Below are 12,891 nucleotides of genomic sequence, written 5' to 3' on the forward strand. Positions count from 1 at the left end.
GCGAAAACAGAATTTATGTTTACCTGATAAATTACTTTCTCCAACGGTGTGTCCGGTCCACGGCGTCATCCTTACTTGTGGGATATTCTCTTCCCCAACAGGAAATGGCAAAGAGCCCAGCAAAGCTGGTCACATGATCCCTCCTAGGCTCCGCCTACCCCAGTCATTCGACCGACGTAAAGGAGGAATATTTGCATAGGAGAAACCATATGATACCGTGGTGACTGTAGTTAAAGAAAATAAATTATCAGACCTGATTAAAAAACCAGGGCGGGCCGTGGACCGGACACACCGTTGGAGAAAGTAATTTATCAGGTAAACATAAATTCTGTTTTCTCCAACATAGGTGTGTCCGGTCCACGGCGTCATCCTTACTTGTGGGAACCAATACCAAAGCTTTAGGACACGGATGAAGGGAGGGAGCAAATCAGGTCACCTAAATGGAAGGCACCACGGCTTGCAAAACCTTTCTCCCAAAAATAGCCTCAGCAGAAGCAAAAGTATCAAACTTGTAAAATTTGGTAAAAGTGTGCAGTGAAGACCAAGTCGCTGCCCGACATATCTGATCAACAGAAGCCTCGTTCTTGAAGGCCCATGTGGAAGCCACAGCCCTAGTGGAATGAGCTGTGATTCTTTCAGGAGGCTGCCGTCCGGCAGTCTCATAAGCCAATCTGATGATGCTTTTAATCCAAAAAGAGAGAGAGGTAGAAGTTGCTTTTTGACCTCTCCTTTTACCAGAATAAACAACAAACAAGGAAGATGTTTGTCTAAAATCCTTTGTAGCATCTAAATAGAATTTTAGAGCGCTAACAACATCCAAATTGTGCAACAAACGTTCCTTCTTTGAAACTGGATTCGGACACAAAGAAGGCACGACTATCTCCTGGTTAATGTTTTTGTTAGAAACAACTTTCGGAAGAAAACCAGGTTTAGTACGTAAAACCACCTTATCTGCATGGAACACCAGATAAGGAGGAGAACACTGCAGAGCAGATAATTCTGAAACTCTTCTAGCAGAAGAAATTGCAACCAAAAACAAAACTTTCCAAGATAATAACTTAATATCAACGGAATGTAAGGGTTCAAACGGAACCCCCTGAAGAACTGAAAGAACTAAGTTGAGACTCCAAGGAGGAGTCAAAGGTTTGTAAACAGGCTTGATTCTAACCAGAGCCTGAACAAAGGCTTGAACATCTGGCACAGCGGCCAGCTTTTTGTGAAGTAACACAGACAAGGCAGAAATCTGTCCCTTCAAGGAACTTGCAGATAATCCTTTCTCCAATCCTTCTTGAAGAAAGGATAGAATCTTAGGAATTTTTACCTTGTCCCAAGGGAATCCTTTAGATTCACACCAACAGATATATTTTTTCCATATTTTGTGGTAAATTTTTCTAGTTACAGGCTTTCTGGCCTGAACAAGAGTATCAATAACAGAATCTGAGAACCCTCGTTTTGATAAGATCAAGCGTTCAATCTCCAAGCAGTCAGTTGGAGTGAGACCAGATTCGGATGTTCGAACGGACCTTGAACAAGAAGGTCTCGTCTCAAAGGTAGCTTCCATGGTGGAGCCGATGACATATTCACCAGATCTGCATACCAAGTCCTGCGTGGCCACGCAGGAGCTATCAAGATCACCGATGCCCTCTCCTGATTGATCCTGGCTACCAGCCTGGGGATGAGAGGAAACGGCGGGAATACATAAGCTAGTTTGAAGGTCCAAGGTGCTACTAGTGCATCTACTAGAGTCGCCTTGGGATCCCTGGATCTGGACCCGTAGCAAGGAACCTTGAAGTTCTGACGAGAGGCCATCAGATCCATGTCTGGAATGCCCCACAGTTGAGTAATTTGGGCAAAGATTTCCGGATGGAGTTCCCACTCCCCCGGATGTAATGTCTGACGACTCAGAAAATCCACTTCCCAATTTTCCACTCCTGGGATGTGGATTGCAGACAGGTGGCAGGAGTGAGTCTCCACCCATTGAATGATTTTGGTCACTTCTTCCATCGCCAGGGAACTCCTTGTTCCCCCCTGATGGTTGATGTACGCAACAGTTGTCATGTTGTCTGATTGAAACCGTATGAACTTGGCCATTGCTAGCTGAGGCCAAGCCTTGAGAGCATTGAGTATCGCTCTCAGTTCCAGAATATTTATCGGTAGAAGAGATTCTTCCCGAGACCAAAGACCCTGAGCTTTCAGGGGTCCCCAGACCGCGCCCCAGCCCATCAGACTGGCGTCGGTCGTGACAATGACCCACTCTGGCCTGCGGAAGTTCATCCCTTGTGACAGGTTGTCCAGGGACAGCCACCAACGGAGTGAATCTCTGGTCCTCTGATTTACTTGTATCGTCGGAGACAAGTCTGTATAGTCCCCATTCCACTGACTGAGCATGCACAGTTGTAATGGTCTTAGATGAATGCGTGCAAAAGGAACTATGTCCATTGCCGCTACCATCAAACCTATTACTTCCATGCACTGCGCTATGGAAGGAAGAGGAACGGAATGAAGTATTTGACAAGAGTTTAGAAGTTTTGTTTTTCTGGCCTCTGTCAGAAAAATCCTCATTTCTAAGGAGTCTATTATTGTTCCCAAGAAGGGAACCCTTGTTGACGGAGATAGAGAACTCTTTTCTACGTTCACTTTCCATCCGTGAGATCTGAGAAAGGCCAGGACTATGTCCGTGTGAGCCTTTGCTTGAGGAAGGGACGACGCTTGAATCAGAATGTCGTCCAAGTAAGGTACTACTGCAATGCCCCTTGGTCTTAGCACCGCTAGAAGGGACCCTAGTACCTTTGTGAAAATCCTTGGAGCAGTGGCTAATCCGAAAGGAAGCGCCACGAACTGGTAATGCTTGTCCAGGAATGCGAACCTTAGGAACCGATGATGTTCCTTGTGGATAGGAATATGTAGATACGCATCCTTTAAATCCACCGTGGTCATGAATTGACCTTCCTGGATGGAAGGAAGAATTGTTCGAATGGTTTCCATTTTGAACGATGGAACCTTGAGAAACTTGTTTAGGATCTTGAGATCTAAGATTGGTCTGAACGTTCCCTCTTTTTTGGGAACTACGAACAGATTGGAGTAGAACCCCATCCCTTGTTCCCCTAATGGAACAGGATGAATCACTCCCATTTTTAACAGGTCTTCTACACAATGTAAGAATGCCTGTTTTTTTATGTGGTCTGAAGACAATTGAGACCTGTGGAACCTCCCCCTTGGGGGAAGCCCCTTGAATTCCAGAAGATAACCTTGGGAGACTATTTCTAGTGCCCAAGGATCCAGAACATCTCTTGCCCAAGCCTGAGCGAAGAGAGAGAGTCTGCCCCCCACCAGATCCGGTCCCGGATCGGGGGCCAACATTTCATGCTGTCTTGGTAGCAGTGGCAGGTTTCTTGGCCTGCTTTCCCTTGTTCCAGCCTTGCATTGGTCTCCAGGCTGGCTTGGCTTGAGAAGTATTACCCTCTTGCTTAGAGGACGTAGCACTTGGGGCTGGTCCGTTTCTACGAAAGGGACGAAAATTAGGTTTATTTTTGGCCTTGAAAGACCTATCCTGAGGAAGGGCGTGGCCCTTACCCCCAGTGATATCAGAGATAATCTCTTTCAAGTCAGGGCCAAACAGCGTTTTCCCCTTGAAAGGAATGTTAAGCAATTTGTTCTTGGAAGACGCATCCGCTGACCAAGATTTCAACCAAAGCGCTCTGCGCGCCACAATAGCAAACCCAGAATTTTTCGCCGCTAACCTAGCCAATTGCAAAGTGGCGTCTAGGGTGAAAGAATTAGCCAATTTGAGAGCACGGATTCTGTCCATAATCTCCTCATAAGGAGGAGAATCACTAGTGATCGCCTTTTCTAGCTCATCGAACCAGAAACACGCGGCTGTAGTGACAGGGACAATGCATGAAATCGGTTGTAGAAGGTAACCTTGCTGAACAAACATCTTTTTAAGCAAACCTTCTAATTTTTTATCCATAGGATCTTTGAAAGCACAACTATCTTCTATGGGTATAGTGGTGCGTTTGTTTAAAGTAGAAACCGCCCCCTCGACCTTGGGGACTGTCTGCCATAAGTCCTTTCTGGGGTCGACCATAGGAAACAATTTTTTAAATATGGGGGGAGGGACGAAAGGTATACCGGGCCTTTCCCATTCTTTATTTACAATGTCCGCCACCCGCTTGGGTATAGGAAAAGCTTCTGGGGGCCCCGGGACCTCTAGGAACTTGTCCATTTTACATAGTTTCTCTGGGATGATCAAATTCTCACAATCATCCAGAGTGGATAACACCTCCTTAAGCAGAGCGCGGAGATGTTCCAACTTAAATTTAAATGTAATCACATCAGGTTCAGCTTGTTGAGAAATTTTCCCTGAATCTGAAATTTCTCCCTCAGACAAAACCTCCCTGGCCCCCTCAGACTGGTGTAGGGGCCCTTCAGAAACAATATCATCAGCGTCCTCATGCTCTTCAGTATTATCTAAAACAGAGCAGTCGCGCTTACGCTGATAAGTGGGCATTTTGGCTAAAATGTTTTTGATAGAATTATCCATTACAGCCGTTAATTGTTGCATAGTAAGGAGTATTGGCGCGCTAGATGTACTAGGGGCCTCCTGAGTGGGCAAGACTGGTGTAGACGAAGGAGGGGATGATGCAGTACCATGCTTACTCCCCTCACTTGAGGAATCATCTTGGGCATCATTTTCTCTAAATTTTGTGTCACATAAATCACATCTATTTAAATGAGAAGGAACCTTGGCTTCCCCACATTCAGAACACAGTCTATCTGGTAGTTCAGACATGTTAAACAGGCATAAACTTGATAACAAAGTACAAAAAACAGAATTTATGTTTACCTGATAAATTACTTTCTCCAACGGTGTGTCCGGTCCACGGCGTCATCCTTACTTGTGGGATATTCTCCTCCCCAACAGGAAATGGCAAAGAGCCCAGCAAAGCTGGTCACATGATCCCTCCTAGGCTCCGCCTACCCCAGTCATTCGACCGACGTTAAGGAGGAATATTTGCATAGGAGAAACCATATGTTACCGTGGTGACTGTAGTTAAAGAAAATAAATTATCAGACCTGATTAAAAAAACCAGGGCGGGCCGTGGACCGGACACACCGTTGGAGAAAGTAATTTATCAGGTAAACATAAATTCTGTTTTCTCCAACATAGGTGTGTCCGGTCCACGGCGTCATCCTTACTTGTGGGAACCAATACCAAAGCTTTAGGACACGGATGAAGGGAGGGAGCAAATCAGGTCACCTAAATGGAAGGCACCACGGCTTGCAAAACCTTTCTCCCAAAAATAGCCTCAGAAGAAGCAAAAGTATCAAATTTGTAAAATTTAGAAAAAGTGTGCAGTGAAGACCAAGTCGCTGCCTTACATATCTGATCAACAGAAGCCTCGTTCTTGAAGGCCCATGTGGAAGCCACAGCCCTAGTGGAGTGAGCTGTGATTCTTTCAGGAGGCTGCCGTCCGGCAGTCTCATAAGCCAATCGGATAATGCTTTTAATCCAGAAGGAGAGAGAGGTAGAAGTTGCTTTTTGACCTCTCCGTTTACCAGAATAAACAACAAACAAAGACAAAGTTTGTCTGAAATCCTTAGTAGCTGCTAAGTAAAATTTGAGAGCACGAACTACATCCAAGTTGTGCAACAAACGTTCCTTCTTTGAAACTGGATTAGGACACAAAGAAGGCACAACTATCTCCTGGTTAATGTTTTTGTTAGAAACAACTTTTGGAAGAAAACCAGGTTTAGTACGCAAAACCACCTTATCTGCATGGAACACCAGATAAGGAGAAGAACACTGCAGAGCAGATAATTCTGAAACTCTTCTAGCAGAAGAAATTGCAACCAAAAACAAAACTTTCCAAGATAATAACTTAATATCAACGGAATGTAAGGGTTCAAACGGAACCCCCTGAAGAACTGAAAGAACTAGGTTGAGACTCCAAGGAGGAGTCAAAATTTTGTAAACAGGCTTGATTCTAACCAGAGCCTGAACAAAGGCTAGAACATCTGGCACAGCTGCCAGCTTTTTGTGAAGTAACACAGACAAGGCAGAAATCTGTCCCATCAAGGAACTTGCAGATAATCCTTTTTCCAATCCTTCTCGAAGGAAGGATAGACTCTTAGGAATCTTAACCTTGTCCCAAGGGAATCCTGCAGATTCACACCAACAGATATACCAAATTATGTGGTAATTTTTCTGGTTACAGGCTTTCAGGCCTGAACAAGAGTATTAATAACAGAATCTGAGAACCCTCGCTTTGATAAGATCAAGCGTTCAATCTCCAAGCAGTCAGCTGGAGTGGGCTGAACGGACCTAGAACAAGAAGGTCTCTCAAAGGTAGCTTCCATGGTGGAGCCGATGACATATTCACCAGATCTGCATACCAAGTCCTGCGTGGCCACGCAGGAGCTATCAAAATCACTGACGCCCTCTCCTGATTGATCCTGGCTACCAGCCTGGGGATGAGAGGAAACGGCGGGAACACATAAGCTAGTTTGAAGGTCCAAGGTGCTACTAGTGCATCCACTAGAGCCGCCTTGGGATCCCTGGATCTGTACCCGTAGTAAGGAACTCTGAAGTTCTGACGAGAGGCCATCAGATCCATGTCTGGAATGCCCCACGGTTGAGTGACTTGGGCAAAGATTTCCGGATGGAGTTCCCACTCCCCCGGATGCAATGTCTGACGACTCAGAAAATCCGCTTCCCAATTTTCCACTCCTGGGATGTGGATAGCAGACAGGTGGCAGGAGTGAGACTCCGCCCATAGAATGATTTTGGTCACTTCTTCCATCGCTAGGGAACTCCTTGTTCCCCCTGATGGTTGATGTATGAACTTGGCCCTCGCTAGCTGAGGCCAAGCTTTGAGAGCATTGAATATCGCTCTCAGTTCCAGAATATTTATCGGTAGAAGAGATTCTACCCGAGACCAAAGACCCTGAGCTTTCAGGGATCCCCAGACCGCGCCCCAGCCCATCAGACTGGCGTCGGTCTTGACAATGACCCACTCTGGTCTGCGGAAGGTCATCCCTTGTGACAGGTTGTCCAGGGACAGCCACCAACGGAATGAGTCTCTGGTCCTCTGATTTACTTGTATCTTCGGAGACAAGTCTGAATAGTCCCCATTCCACTGACTGAGCATGAACAGTTGTAATGGTCTTAGATGACTGCGCACAAAAGGAACTATGTCCATTGCCGCTACCATCAAACCTATCACTTCCATGCACTGCGCTATGGAAGGAAGAGGAACGGAATGAAGTATCCGACAAGAGTCTAGAAGTTTTGTTTTTCTGGCTTCTGTCAGAAAAATCCTCATTTCTAAGGAGTCTATTATAGTTCCCAAGAAGGGAACCCTCGTTGACGGAGATAGAGAACTCTTTTCCACGTTCACTTTCCATCCGTGAGATCTGAGAAAGGCCAGGACAATGTCCGTGTGAGCCTTTACTTGAGGAAGGGACGACGCTCGAATCAGAATGTCGTCCAAGTAAGGTACTACAGCAATGCCCCTTGGTCTTAGCACCGCCAGAAGGGACCCTAGTACCTATGAGAAAATCCTAGGAGCAGTGGCTAATCCGAAAGAAAATGCCACGAACTGGAAATGCTTGTCCAGGAATGCAAACCTTAGGAACCGATGATGTTCCTTGTGGATAGGAATATGTAGATACGCATCCTTGAAATCCACCTTGGTCATGAATTGACCTTCCTGGATGGAAGGAAGAAGTGTTCGAATGGTTTCCATCTTGAACGATGGAACCTTGAGAAACTTGTTCAAGATCTTGAGATCTAAGATTGGTCTGAACGTTCCCTCTTTTTTGGGAACTATGAACAGATTGGAGTAGAACCCCATCCCTTGTTCTCCTAATGGAACAGGATGAATCACTCCCATTTTTAGCAGGTCTTCTACCCAATGTAAGAATGCCTGTCTTCTTATGTGGTCTGAAGACAACTGAGACCTGTGGAACCTCCCCCTTGGAGGAAGCCCCTTGAACTCCAGAGAATAACCTTGGGAGACTATTTCAAGCGCCCAAGGATCCAGAACATCTCTTGCCCAAGCCTGAGCGAAGAGAGAGAGTCTGCCCCCCACCAGATCCGGTCCCGGATCGGGGGCCCGCATTTCATGCTGTCTTGGTAGCAGTGGCAGGTTTCCTGGCCTGCTTTCCTTTGTTCCAGCCTTGCATAGGTCTCCAGGCTGGATTGGCTTGAGAAGTATTACCTTCCTGCTTAGAGGACGTAGCCCTTGGGGCTGATCCGTTTCTGCGAAAGGGACGAAACTTAGGTTTATTTTTGGTCTTGAAAAGACCTATCCTGAGGAAGGGCGTGGCCCTTGCCCCCAGTGATATCAGAGATAATCTCTTTCAAGTCAGGGCCAAAGAGTGTTTTCCCCTTGAAAGGAATGTCAAGCAATTTGTTCTTGGAAGACGCATCCGCTGCCCAAGATTTTAACCAAAGCGCTCTGCGCCACAATAGCAAACCCAGAATTTTTTCGCCGCTAACCTAGCCAATTGCAAGGTGGCGTCTAGGGTGAAAGAATTAGCCAATTTAAGAGCACGAATTCTGTCCATAATCTCCTCATAAGAAGAAGAATTACTAATAATCGCCTTTCCTAGCTCATCAAACTAGAAACACGCGGCTGCAGTGACAGGGACAATGCATGCAATTGGTTGTAGAAGGGAACCTTGCTGAACAAACATCTTTAGCAGACCTTCTAATTTTTTATCCATAGGATCTTGGAAAGCACAACTATCTTCTATGGGTATAGTGGCGCGCTTGTGTAGAGTAGAAACCGCCCCCTCGACCTTGGGGACTGTCTGCCATCAGTCCTTTCTGGGGTCGACTATAGGAAAACAATTTTATAAATATGGGGGGAGGTACTAAAGGTATACCGGGCCAGTCCCATTCTTTACTAACAATGTACGCCACCCGCTTGGATATAGGAAAAGCTTCGGGGGGCCCCGGGGCCTCTAAGAACTTTTCCATTTTACATAGTGGTTCTGGAATGACCAGATAATCACAATCATCCAAATTGGATAACACCTCCTTAAGCAGAGCGCGGAGATGTTCCAACTTAAATTTAAAAGTAATCACATCAGGTTCAGCTTGTTGAGAAATGTTTCCTGAATCTGAAATTTCTCCCTCAGACAAAACCTCCCTGGCCCCCTCAGACTGGTGTAGGGGCCCTTCAGAAACCATATCATCAGCGTTCTCATGCTCTACAGAATTTTCTAAAACAGAGCAGTCGCGCTTTCGCTGATAAGTGGGCATATTGGCTAAAATGTTTTTGATAGAATTATCCATTACAGCCGTTAAATGTTGCATAGTAAGGAGTATTGGCGCACTAGATGTACTAGGGGCCTCCTGTATGGGCATGACTGGTGTAGACGAAGGAGGGGATGATGCAGTACCATGCTTACTCCCCTCACTTGAGGAATCATCTTGGGCATCATTTTTACTAAATTTTTTTATGACATAAAATACATATAGTTAAATGAGAAGGAACCTTGGTTTCCCCACAGTCAGAACACAATCTATCTGGTAGTTCAGACATGTTAAACAGGCATAAACTTGATAACAAAGCACAAAAAACGTTTTAAAATAAAACCGTTACTGTCACTTTAAATTTTAAACTAAACACACTTTATTACTGCAATTGCGAAAAAGTATGAAGGAATTGTTCAAAATTCACCAAAATTTCACCACAGTGTCTTAAAGCTTTAAAAGTATTGCACACCAAATTTGGAAGCTTTAACCCTTAAAATAACGGAACCGGAGCCGTTTTTATATTTAACCCCTTTACAGTCCCTGGAATCTGCTTTGCTGAGACCCAACCAAGCCCAAAGGGGAATACGATACCAAATGATGCCTTCAGAAAGACTTTTCTATGTATCAGAGCTCCACACACATGCAGCTGCATGCCATGCTGTCCTCAAAAACAAGTGCGCCATACCGGCGCGAAAATGAGGCTCTGACTATGATTAGGGAAAGCCCCTAAAGAATAAGGTGTCTAAAACAGTGCCTGCCGATATAATCATATCAAAATACCCAGAATAAATGATTCCTCAAGGCTAAATATGTGTTAATAATGAATCGATTTAGCCCAGAAAAAGTCTACAGTCTTAATAAGCCCTTGTGAAGCCCTTATTTACTATCTTAATAAACATGGCTTACCGGATCCCATAGGGAAAATGACAGCTTCCAGCATTACATCGTCTTGTTAGAATGTGTCATACCTCAAGCAGTAAGAGACTGCACACTGTTCCCCCAACTGAAGTTAATTGCTCTCAACAGTCCTGTGTGGAACAGCCATGGATTTTAGTTACGGTGCTAAAATCATTTTCCTCATACAAACAGAAATCTTCATCTCTTTTCTGTTTCTGAGTAAATAGTACATACCAGCACTATTTTAAAATAACAAACTCTTGATTGAATAATAAAAACTACAGTTAAACACTAAAAAACTCTAAGCCATCTCCGTGGAGATGTTGCCTGTACAACGGCAAAGAGAATGACTGGGGTAGGCGGAGCCTAGGAGGGATCATGTGACCAGCTTTGCTGGGCTCTTTGCCATTTCCTGTTGGGGAGGAGAATATCCCACAAGTAAGGATGACGCCGTGGACCGGACACACCTATGTTGGAGAAAACGTTTTAAAATAAAACCGTTACTGTCACTTTAAATTTTAAACTGAACACACTTTATTACTGCAATTGCGAAAAAGTATGAAGGAATTGTTCAAAATTCACCAAAATTTCACCACAGTGTCTTAAAGCCTTAAAAGTATTGCACACCAAATTTGGAAGCTTTAACCCTTAAAATAACGGAACCGGAGCCGTTTTTATCTTTAACCCCTTTACAGTCCCTGGTATCTGCTTTGCTGAGACCCAACCAAGCCCAAAGGGGAATACGATACCAAATGACGCCTTCAGAAAGTCTTTTCTATGTATCAGAGCTCCTCACACATGCGACTGCATGTCATGCTTCTCAAAAACAAGTGCGCAATACCGGCGCGAAAATGAGACTCTGCCTATGATTAGGGAAAGTCCCTAGAGAATAAGGTGTCCAAAACAGTGCCTGCCGATATTATTTTACAAAATACCCAGATTAAAATGATTCCTCAAGGCTAAATATGTTTATATATGAATCGATTTAGCCCAGAAAATGTCTACAGTCTTAAAAAGCCCTTGTGAAGCCCTTATTTATTGTCTGTAATAAAAATGGCTTACCGGATCCCATAGGGAAAATGACAGCTTCCAGCATTACATCGTCTTGTTAGAATGTGTCATACCTCAAGCAGTAAAATTCTGCTCACTGTTCCCTCAACTGAAGTTAATTCCTCTCAACAGTCCTGTGTGGAACAGCCATCGATTTTAGTAACGGTTGCTAAAATCATTTTCCTCTTACAAACAGAAATCTTCATCTCTTTTCTGTTTCAGAGTAAATAGTACATACCAGCACTATTTTAAAATAACAAAATCTTGATTGAATAATAAAAACTACAGTTAAACACTAAAAAACTCTAAGCCATCTCCGTGGAGATGTTGCCTGTACAACGGCAAAGAGAATGACTGGGGTAGGCGGAGCCTAGGAGGGATCATGTGACCAGCTTTGCTGGGCTCTTTGCCATTTCCTGTTGGGGAAGAGAATATCCCACAAGTAAGGATGACGCCGTGGACCGGACACACCTATGTTGGAGAAATAATTTTTTTGTTAAACAGCATAGCCACACAGAAAGTCCCATGCTACTCCAGCTGAGAATGCAGTCTATGAATAAAGCAAGTTTGTATGAGTGCTTCTGACCAGTTCATCTAGATCTTTATCCAAAGCAATATGTGAAAAACGTTTCTTTGCAGGAGTTAAATTCAGTGTCATAGAAAAAGCATGTTTAACAATAAACCATTCTACGAGACTGCCCCTTAAAATGCAGGCTAGTATAAAGACAAAACAGGTATCTTAAGTAGAAAGGAAAACGAGTTGTACAGCATACACTTTATTTAGTAAGACTACTAACTGCCTAAAATAAACTGATTGTCTCTAGTGACAACACAGCAAGAACAAATGCTATGAGCAGTTTTTTCCACCTATGGACTACTGAGAAAGAGGACATAGGATGTAAGGTTACCATCTATGCAATGCAGTTGTCACAATTTAGAATTAAATTACATGGAAAGAAAGGTATACAATGGGCACCTAAAAAAAAAAAATTACGATTTTACTATAGGTTTCTTCCTGTGTGAAAGACGTCTCAGATAACAGACCAAGTTCAATGCCAGAGTTTCTGTTTTTTTAAGGCTGGCTCCGAAAAACATAAGAACATTTTTAGTTTTAAAAATTCAGAGAGCATATAGTGAACACCACACCATATATATGAGAAACAAACTGCCAGACCAGATGTGAGCAATCTTGTGATTATTGCAAGTTCTAACATGCAAATGAACCATAACATATGCAGGTCTGTCTTTAGTGGCGAATGTCACATGCATAAAACAATGGCTAACTTGTGCAAGAGTTTCAGTTCAGCACAGCTTAGTTTTTCACAATTCATAAGTGTTAATGCAAAAGACAAACAGTGTGCACATGTATATAAGAACTTCTTAACATATCCAAAACACAAAAACTTACCCTGATGCCGACTCCAGTAAACTGGTCAACTGATGGCACGCTACTCTGTGAGCTGGAACCCTTCTCACTTTCAGCGCTTCCTTCTCCCTCATCTTGAGACTGACTTCCTTCCACATCTCCCTTCTTCATAACCAGAGTGGCTTTTCCACCTGGTACTAATTTCTGGAAGACTTCACTGAAATTCTTTGACACCTGGAGAGAGAAAAACAAAACAATAGTTTACACCACACAATTGCTCAACATTAGTATCTTCAGAGTAAACTCACAC

General features: G+C 43.9%; 1 protein-coding gene across 1 annotated transcript in view; it reads right to left on the reverse strand.

The window, feature by feature from the left end:
* Window positions 1-12,891, reverse strand: part of SMC3 (structural maintenance of chromosomes 3) — a 241,735-nt gene that overhangs the window by 14,523 nt on the left and 214,321 nt on the right. Inside the window, exon 24 of the mRNA XM_053692998.1 lies at window positions 12,624-12,815. Coding sequence (XP_053548973.1) covers window positions 12,624-12,815 — 192 coding nt within the window. The remainder of the gene's footprint in view (window positions 1-12,623; window positions 12,816-12,891) is intronic.

This window comes from Bombina bombina, chromosome 9 (genome assembly GCF_027579735.1).
Source record: "Bombina bombina isolate aBomBom1 chromosome 9, aBomBom1.pri, whole genome shotgun sequence".
In the NCBI taxonomy this organism is placed as follows: domain Eukaryota; kingdom Metazoa; phylum Chordata; class Amphibia; order Anura; family Bombinatoridae; genus Bombina; species Bombina bombina.